Here is a 10,473-nt window from a genome sequence, read left to right on the forward strand (position 1 = left end):
GAATATTTTCAACTTTGCAAAGGCGCGTTTGAGGCGAATAGCGCATTTTTTCGTGGCAATTGTGGCATCCAATTCGCGTCATTCGCATTGCCCCGTGCGAGGACATGTCTGATCGCGTCTTTGCATTAACTTTGCATGTAATTTACTTGCACAAATTGTTGAACTCGCGTCTGCTGTGAACCCACAGTTATTCTACGTACACACCAAATGCGGGGCATTGCATTATTTGCGTTATTTAACTTCGTATAATGTGAATTTTTCGCTCAAGTTGAATATTTTCAACTTTCATGAAGGCGCGTTTGAGGCGAATAGTGCATGTTTTCGTGTCAATCGCACCTCCCAATTCGCGTCATTCGCATCGCCCCGCGCGAGGACGCGTATGATGGCATCTTTGCATTGACTTTGTATGCAATCTACTTGCGCAAAACGTTGAACTCGCGTCTGGTGTGAACCCACAGTTATGCTCTGTGCACACCAAACGCGGGGCATCGATTTGCTCGCTCTAGATTCCCTGCGGGATTTAACTTCGTGTCATGCGAATTTTTTGCTCGAGTTGAATATTTGCAACTTGGCCGAAGACGCGTTTGAGGCGAATAGCGTGCTTTTTCGCGGGGAATGCACCGCCCATATCGTGTCATTCGGATCACCCCACGCGCGGACGCATATTTGCATTGACTTTGTATGTAATCTACTCGTGCAAATCGTTGAACTCGCATCTGGTGTGAACCCACAGTTAGGCCACCATGCCAGAATTAGATTAGTTGTTTTTGCAATGTTATAGTGATCATATATAATTGTTTCTCAGTCTCTTTAATAGAATACATTCTGAAAATACAAAAAATGTGTATGTTGTATTAAAATCTGTATAAAAATGTAAACTGAGTGTCAAGTTTTAAGGGTAAACTTAGCTTCCACTTGAGCAATAGCAGGAAACTGCAGATCTCTTAAACCTAAATAAAATGAAATCCTCATTTCAAATTTTAAAGAAATTAGTCTTTTTACTTAATTCTACTCAAAAACGCTCAAGATGTGCCAAGAGAGTAGAGGTCTACACGGGTCCAAAAATTACTACCCGAACCTGATCAGACCCGCAAATGTGCTACACTGAACCGACCTGGACCCGTCTGTTGTTTTGAAAGCTGGACCCGGAACCGACCCGGACCCGTCTATTATTTAAAAGCTGGACCCGGATCCGACGAAGACCCGTCTATTATTTAAAATCTGGACCCGAACCCGTCCGGGAAGACACAGACCCGACCGGCAAATATTCTTAGCTAAATGTTATTAATAAGTCAATAAACAAGAAGCGAAAATTAAACTTTTTGTCTTACCCATAGAAGTCAGTCTTCTCCCTCCTTGTACCTGTCTGTGTGATGCACAATCCTTATTTCCAAGAAAGTTCCATCCATGTTATTCCTCTCTTGACGATTGAAAATTTTAATGCTTATTCCAGCTTTTAAAGTCCACTTTACAGTCATTGTGATTAATAACGCAGTTTTACATCGGGTCAACTTGCTTAATAATGTTTGCCCATTTTGATTATAATAACGATTGCTCGTTCAGGCTGCTTTCGTTAGCTTTGCTTCTTTGCTATCATCTCTGTGCTCTTTGAGTCACGAAAACTTTAGATATAACAGCAAGACGGTCAATTTATAATATTATTATAAAAATAAGAGAAGTCAGTGCAATATGCGCGGTACGGCGGAATAGGTCCCGCCTTCTAAATAAAAGAGCCAATTGTCAAAGGTAAAGTCATTGCGTCTCACTGCAGAAGCTCCTGACTGGTAGCCAGAGAAACATTACAAGAGCACATGCGCGTTAGCTGCCTGGTTGGAGCAACCAAATATAAACTTTTTAACGCAATTTTAGCGTCATAGAAAAAATTTATGCGACAGTTCATCTAAGTTTTTGTTGCTGATTTTGAAATATTTTATTTAAATGTGAGTGTGTTCTCCGAGTCCGATTGACCTCGGGTATTACCCACAATGTTAAACAGACCCGGGACCCGAAGTAATAGATTGAGCCCGGACCCGGCTGATCATTTAAAATATAGACCCGAACCCGTACGGGTCCCGGGTCGGGTCCCGGGTCTTCGGGTCTCGGGTCTTCCGTGTAGACCTCTACAAGAGAGGTCACACTAAACATAGACAATGCCTAAAGAAGACATTTTGTCCTGAAAATTATTATTTTTTATTTTTTGTACATATTTTCTGTATTTAAAATATATATATGTATGTATATATAAATACACACACATAGTACACACCCAAATATATTATGCAAACAGAAACCTTTATTGTGTATGTGTTTAACGCGATTAATCTTTTGACAGCCCTAGTCCAAATACTTTGGGACACGGTATTACAACTAAGAGATATTTTGTAAATATGTAGGCCTACTAACAGAAAGGGGAGGAGATGAAAAGAGAGAGGAATACACTAAAATTAATGGACCTGTGGGTTTGCAGCAGGTAACAGTCTACACATTAATCACAACGGTAGAAATAACTGCAGCTTCCCCCGAGAGAGAAAGAGAGAGAGATTTCCTGCTGTGAACTCAAGATGCTTTTTAATTGGATGGAGGGATGAAAAGAAAGAAACAGGGAAACTCTCGCTCACCTTTGTGTCATGTATTATTCATGAAAGGCTCTTGAGGATCAGCCGAACAGAACACAGAGTTATTATACTGCACCTCCTTACCGAAACAACTCATTTGAGAGGAACGGACCTGAGCTTTATTGTGTCCGTGTGTGTTTGTATGTTTAATGATTTTACTGCGGTAACTGTTTGTTAAAATAACAGCTGGATCTTTTCTAACTATGGGCCACAGTTAAAGCAATACTTTATGATATAAATCATTTAGCATTTGCATAAACAAAATGTTTTCTAATTCAATGCAGGTTGTGCCACAGAATGAGATGTCCAAGGACGCCACCAAAATCAGCGTAAGTTTGTTTTCAGCTGTCGCATTCATAGATTTCATCGGTTGTTACCTTCTGCTGTCACTAATGGAATGTAAAAATACATTCTGTGTCTTTGTAAGGGCAAATAACTGGAGCATGCAAACACAACATCATGGTTGGTCGGGGCTGAAGGTGATTTGTTAGCAACTTGCTTGGCTCGTGCTGGTTGTGTCGCTCCAGGCTCTTTGTGTGTGTGTGTGTGTGTGTGTACAGCAGTAGGTTGTGTGAATCTTAACTCCCTACGGCAGCACAACACAGGGAACCTTCTTACATTAAAGCGATACAGCCACACACAGCTGTCTACAAACAGACACAGTCATGAGGTATCTTGTGGTTTTTGTGTTTTAGAAGTCAACTGTGTGCTGGCACTGTTAGTTGTGTGTGCATGTTTTCTTCCAGTGTGTGTGTGTGTATGTGTGAGAAAGAGAGAGCGAGAAATCAAAGCATCTTCTCCCCGTTACTTCATAAAATATTCAGAATGGCATTTGCTTTCAATGAAATGCTGAAGGTTGTGGTCCTGCGGTTGTGAAGACTGCAAGGTTGAAAGTTTACTCAGAATCTCGTCATTACCAGATCTGGGTATGACTTTCAACGTTGCCATTGTTTGGATCTCTGTAACTGAATTAGAAACTGACGATAATCTGTTTGGTGGCATCAGTTATTTGCAGACGGAAATTACAGTGATTTTGTTGACTTGTAGATTTAATACGATTATAAGCCTATATGCAAGTGTTGCGACAGTAGCTCTGAAATAATCGTAAAGTAAGCAGTGTTTGTTTGCTATCACATCCCAAATATAAAAAAATGTGGGAGCGGCGCCAGTAATTGAAGTTGAGTTCATGCGTATTAACGTTTGTGAATGTGTGTTTGTGAATGCATGTTTATTTATCCACCTAAGTCTACATGCAATCTGTTTCATTGGCAGACAGATTTATTGAGCGTCTGGACTCGTGCTTAAAAGCCTCTGGGAATGCTGATCATGCTAGAGAGAGATTGTCTTATTGTTTTTGTTTTCAGAGATAGAATGAAAGGCAAAGTGAGAGAGCAAGAGAGACAGACAGACAGCAGTATATGTCTCGCTCTCTCTGCCTTTCACAGCTCCATCTTATTACTGTTCACTGTTGTCTCCTCTGCTGTCCTGCACATCTAATGCTGCATGTCACTTCCTCCACTACATGTACTAGTGTATGTCAGTGTATCAACTGCATCTACTGCTGCATGCCACTGTGTCCAATGCATCTGCTGCATGTCACTGTGTCCAATGCATCTGCTGCATGTCACTGTGTCCAATGCATCAGCTTCATGTCACTGTCTCTAATGCATCTGCTTCATGTCACTGTGTCCAATGCATCTGCTGCATGTCACTGTGTCCAATGCATCTGCTTCATGTCACTGTCTCCAATGCATCAGCTTCATGTCACTGTCTCCAATGCATCAGCTTCATGTCACTGTCTGTAATGCATCTGCTTCATGTCACTGTCTCCAATGCATCTGCTTCATGTCACTGTCTCCAATGCATCAGCTTCATGTCACTGTCTCCAATGCATCTGCTTCATGTCACTGTCTCCAATGCATCAGCTTCATGTCACTGTCTCCAATGCATCTGCTTCATGTCACTGTCTCCAATGCATCAGCTTCATGTCACTGTGTCCAATGCATCTGCTTCATGTCACTGTGTCCAATGCATCTGCTTCATGTCACTGTCTCCAATGCATCTGCTTCATGTCACTGTCTCCAATGCATCAGCTTCATGTCACTGTCTCCAATGCATCAGCTTCATGTCACTGTCTCTAATGCATCTGCTGCATGTCACTGTGTCCAATGCATCAGCTTCATGTCACTGTCTCCAATGCATCTGCTTCATGTCACTGTCTCCAATGCATCAGCTTCATGTCACTGTCTCTAATGCATCTGCTGCATGTCACTGTGTCCAATGCATCAGCTGCACGCCACCGCCTCATCGGCATCTACTGCTGCTGCCTCCGCTGTTGCATGTTACTGCATCTACTGCTGCATGTCACTGCATCTACTGCTGCATATCACTGTGTCCAATGCATCTGCCACCGCCTCAACGGCATCTACTGCTGCATTTTGCTGCCTCCACTATATCTACTGTTGCATGTTACTGCATCTACTGCTGCATGTTTCAGCTTTCACACCATCTACTGCTGCATGTCACTGTGCCCAATGCATCTGCTGCATGCGACCTTCTCAACGGCATCTTCTGCTGCATGTTGCTGTGTCCGCTACATCTACTGCTGCATGTTACTGCATCTACTGCTGCATGTCTCTGTGCCCAATGTATCTGCTGCATGTTGCTGCCTCCACTACATCTACTGCTGCATGTCACTGCATATGCTGTTGCAGGTCACTGCATCTACTGCTGCATGTTGCTGCCTCCACTACATCTGCTGCATGTCACTGCATATACTGTTGCAGGTCACTGCATCTACTGCTGCATGTCACTGCATCTACTGTTGCATGTCAATGCCTGTACTGCATCTACTGCTGCATGTTGCGGTCTCTGCTACATTTACTGTTGCATGTGACTGCATCTACTGCTGCATGTCACTGTTTTCACGGCATCTACTGCTACATGTCACTGCATCTACTGTTGCATGTCAATGCCTGTACTGCATCTACTGCTGCATGTTGCTGCCTCTGCTACATTTACTGTTGCATGTCACTCCATCTACTGCTGCACATTGCTGCCTCCAGTACATCTACTGCTGCGTGTTGCTACCTCTACTACATCTTCTGTTGCATGTTACTACATCTACTGCTGCATGTCTCTGCTTTCATGCCATCTACTGCTGCATGTCACTGTGTCTATTGTATTTGCTGCATTCCACCGCTTCCACGGCTACTGCTGCATGTTGTTGCCTCTGCTACGTTTACTGCTGCATGTCACTTAATCTACTGTTGCATGTCACTGCATTTACTGCTGCATGTTGCTGCCTCTACTGCATCTACTGCTGCATGTCGCCATTTTCATGGCATCTTCGGCTGCATGTCACTACATCTACTGTTGCATGACACTGCCTCCCCTGCATCTGCTGCTCTATTGGATCCACTGTTGCATGTCATTGCCTCTGCTGCATCCGTTGCATACCTCTGATTCATATCTCCACTGCTGCATATCTCTGCTTCTGATACTGCCTTGCACTGCTATTTTTCACTGGCCATCAGGACCGGTACATCTCCCTCCCATGAGGAGACACAATGGGGCCTCCATTTCCCTCAAGGTCTCATTTTAGCCCACAGCACATGAATATATGGAATAGTTCAAGAAAGAACAAAAAGTCCTCCTGCTGCTGCGGGGGTTTATTTGTTGATAAAGAGATGCCACTCTTGCAAATTGCTTTGACCAAAATATTCCCATATATTCTGTAGTTAATGTTCTTCAAAGGCTGTTCTAAATCTGATGTATGCTTGTAAAAGCAGCATATTTTTACATACAGACATCTGATAACTTCAGCTTCTGCGCAAAGCAGCTGGAGTCCAGTTTAACTCTGCATATTCAGTGGGTGAAATCAACACATGAGGCCTATTCATCTAATGCACTGACTGATAATTTTTAACATCTCCCCACAATTGATGAATCTCCTCTGCATTCTCTGTAGGTGGTAAAGGTCGCGGGTAGCAACATCTCCCACAAGCTGCGTTTGTCCAACGTGAAGCCGTCGGACGAGGGCACGTACGAATGCCGCGTCATCGACTTCAGCGACAGCAAACTGCGTCACCATCGCGTGCGGGCGTACCTACAGGTGGAGCAGGAGGAGGAGGAGAACGCCGCACGTCCATCCCAGCAGGTGGCAGCGTCACCGGATGAAATTCTGCCGTCCGAGCACCACAAGCACCAGTCTGCCCATCACGGCCACCACAAATCCGGTCGAGAGCTCAGGAAGAGGTCCGCTGATGACAATAATACTGACACCAAGGAGAGCTGTGCACTTTAAAATCCAGTTCTTAGTTTCGCTCACACTTTACCCCAAATCCCCACCGTCCCTTATTCCTTCAAACCCTAAACCTTAACACAAGATGTATATTTGTGTATAAAACAAAGTTCGATGTCTGTTCAAAGCAGCGAGTGCATGTCACAAATGTTTTTAGTAAGATTTGCCAAAAGAGAAAGCAACCAAATCAGGCTTTTCTCATTTTAGCGGATGGTTTATGCTTTTGATACAGTAGACAGATCCCAGACAGCAGACGACTGCAGGCCGGATCCGCCGCCTTCGTCGCAGATCCGGCCTGTTTGCTGTCTGTGATGGATCTCATTGAAAAATGTGTCATATAGATATATATCAATGAAATTAAATTACATTTTGCATAAAGACAATGATGCCTATTTTTAGAAGTAGTAAGATTTATTTTATATTGTGACTCTATAATTTTTTTGACAGTTAAGCACGTTGCCCCCCTAAAATTCTTATTATTGTAATTCATTATTTACCATTTACAGATTGCTGTAATGATTTTTTTGTTTTTTGCTTTACAGTAATAAAATATTGCGAGGGAATTGTGCTTTAAGTGTCATTAATGTCACAATGTAAATAAAATCATTAACTAGACTTCTTTATTTATGTTACTTCAGGTGAAATATGACCTACAGTAGACATTTATTGGTAGTTTGGATTCATCAATATGAAAAATGACAAAACGCGTTATGTTATCATGTAAAATGTTATTCATGAGGTCAAAACAATTACATTACATGTTGTAATTAATCTCATTGTTTACATATATAATGTAGAAGGCACTAAACTAAGTTTTTTTTGTTGAGGACTCACAGATGGCACAGGGTTTATCTCTGCAAATATTTCATCATGCTTTAGTCTTATTAACCCACGACACACACAATATTACAAAGTTTTGTGGTTTTATGCAGCTTTTAAAAAATCTAAACAATCACCACTCTCAGAACTAAAGCTATAACAGCTGTCACTGGGTTCAAAAAATACATCTTTGTACCTAAAGAGTGCATATTATTACCTTAAAATTACATGATTATACTAAATCTGTACCTAAATAATACATATTAGGACTTTTGTAAAGATTACTGGCCCAATGACAGCTTTTGTAGCATTTCTTCTGAGAGTGTTCAGTATGTTTATAATAACAACCGCATTTCTGGTTTATTTGATTTTATGGTTTGATTCAGTAGTTTTTGTTTTTGGAAGTGATCTATGTACAGATTGTGTATATTACTGTAATCCTACAGGACTGAAATCACCTTCAATGTATGCCTTTATCAAAGAAATAAAAACATTTTACATTGATCATATATCAAGGTGTACGATAAATGAAAGGTTTCTTTGTCTTATGAGTGAATCACATCATCACAAATCATTGGTTTACATCATAACCTAATCGTAAGTGGCCATACACTGCAAAAAATTATTTTTAAGAAAATATTTTCTTTATATTTTTGTCTTGTTTTCAGTAAAAATATCTAAAAATTCTTAAATTAAGATGCTTTTTCTTGATGAGCAAAACAACCCAAGAAAATAAGTCTAGTTTAGAATTTTTGATATTTTTACTGAAAACAACAAAAAAATAAAAATTTTTGAAAACAACAAAATTCATTGTACATAACAAACCTTTATTGGTACAACAGCACAAAAAAGGGTAGTGATGTTTTTAGTGTAAATAAATCGCAAAGTATCTGTTTTAGTTAAATCAGTAGTTGTAGCTCAAACTAACACTAATATGATAACCAAGTCACATTTTTTACCTTCACACCTTCTGTTCGAACAAAATGGGATCACACTTTCCAGCCTTGAAAAGGACCTCAATTCTTCATCATTTCTTCACTGCCGTTCGCTTTGTTATCCTAAACGGCAGTGAATCTCAAACAAAGCTCATGTCAAGTGCTTTGACTCTATAATGACGCTGGCGCACTTATCAGACGCGACTGAGGGGAAATTGCATTAACTGGCTGCTCGTGCCACTCGGGCCCGGTGAATAATAGCGTCCGTGTCCACGCTGGCAGGAGGATAAATAGCCGAATACAGTGAAGATAACACGGCACGCTAACACAAAGCATATGAGGCAGCTTTAATGCGACACTCGCGGACCAATACATTTACTAGACTGCCAGAGAAACCACGGCCACACAACAGCAGCTCAGAACCAGCAGGTCCAAGACATCTAAACCTCCACATGTAGAACCACCAGATCTGATCCAAGTCATAAACCACCAGCTCTGAACCAAGACACCTAAACCACCAGATCTAAACCAGATGCAGAACCACATGCAGCACCACCAGATCTGAAGTAGGAGCAGAACCACCAGATTTGATCCAGGACATTTAAACCTCCAGATCTGAACCAGGTGCAGAACCACCAGATCTGAAATAGCAGCAGAACCAGCAGGTCTGATCCAAGACATCTTAACCACCAGATTTGAACCAGTTGCAGAACCAGCAGGTCTAATCAAAGACATCTAAACCACCAAATCTGAACCAAATCTAGAACCAACAGATCTGATCCAGATGCAAAACCACTAGATATGATCCAAGACTTCTAAACCATCAGATGCAGAACCACCAGCTCTAAACCAAGACACCTAAACCACCAGATTTGAACCAGTTACAGAACCACCAGGTCTGATCCAAGACTTATAAACCATCAGATCTGAGCCAGATGCAGAACTACCAGATCTAAACTAGCAGCAGAACCATCAGGTCTGATTCCAAGACATTTAACCCACCAGCTCTGAACCAAGACATCTAAACCACCAGATTTGAACCAGATGCAGAACCACCAGGTCTGATCTTGCAGGTCTGTTGCAACCTTTCTGAACCAGCAGCTCTAAACCAATTGCAGAACCATCATGTCTGATCCAAGACATCTAAAACACCAGATCTGATCAAAGACATCTAAACCACCAGGTCTGATCCAAGATATCTAAACCATCAGATGCAGAGCCAGTTGCAGAACCACCAGGTCTGATCCAAGACATCAAAGCCACCAGGTCTGATCCAAGACATCTAAACCACCAGCTCTGATCCAAGATATCTAAACCATCAGATGCAGAACCACAAGCTCTGAAACAAGACATCTGATGCAAGACATCTAAACCACCAAATCTGAACCAAATGCAAAACCATCAGATCTGATCCAACACTTCAAAACCATCAGATCTGAACCAGATGCATAAACACCAGATCTGAACTAGCAGGAGAACCAGCAGGTCTGATCCAAGACATCTAAACCACCAGATTTTAACCAGTTGCAGAACCACCAGGTCTGATCTAGCAGGTCTGATGCAGCCTGTCTGAACCAGCAGCTCTAAACCAGTTGCAGAACCATCATGTCTGATCCAAGACATCTAAAATACCAGATCTAATCCAGGACATCTAAACCACCAGATCTAATCCAAGACATCTAAACCACCTGATCTAATCCAAGACATTTACAACATCAGATCTGATCCTAGACATCTAAAACACTAGATCTGATCCAAGACATCTACACCATCAGATCTGATCCAAGACATCTAGACCACC

General features: G+C 41.8%; 1 protein-coding gene across 1 annotated transcript in view; it reads left to right on the forward strand.

Moving 5' to 3' along the window:
• vstm2la (V-set and transmembrane domain containing 2 like a) overlaps positions 1-8,246 on the forward strand; it is a 47,904-nt gene extending 39,658 nt beyond the window's left edge. Inside the window, exons 3-4 of the mRNA XM_065269066.1 lie at positions 2,900-2,944; positions 6,586-8,246. Coding sequence (XP_065125138.1) covers positions 2,900-2,944; positions 6,586-6,921 — 381 coding nt within the window. The 3' untranslated portion in view covers positions 6,922-8,246. The remainder of the gene's footprint in view (positions 1-2,899; positions 2,945-6,585) is intronic.
• Positions 8,247-10,473: the final 2,227 nt, after the last annotated feature.

Source organism: Paramisgurnus dabryanus, chromosome 21, assembly GCF_030506205.2.
Source record: "Paramisgurnus dabryanus chromosome 21, PD_genome_1.1, whole genome shotgun sequence".
Classification (NCBI taxonomy): Eukaryota; Metazoa; Chordata; class Actinopteri; order Cypriniformes; family Cobitidae; genus Paramisgurnus; species Paramisgurnus dabryanus.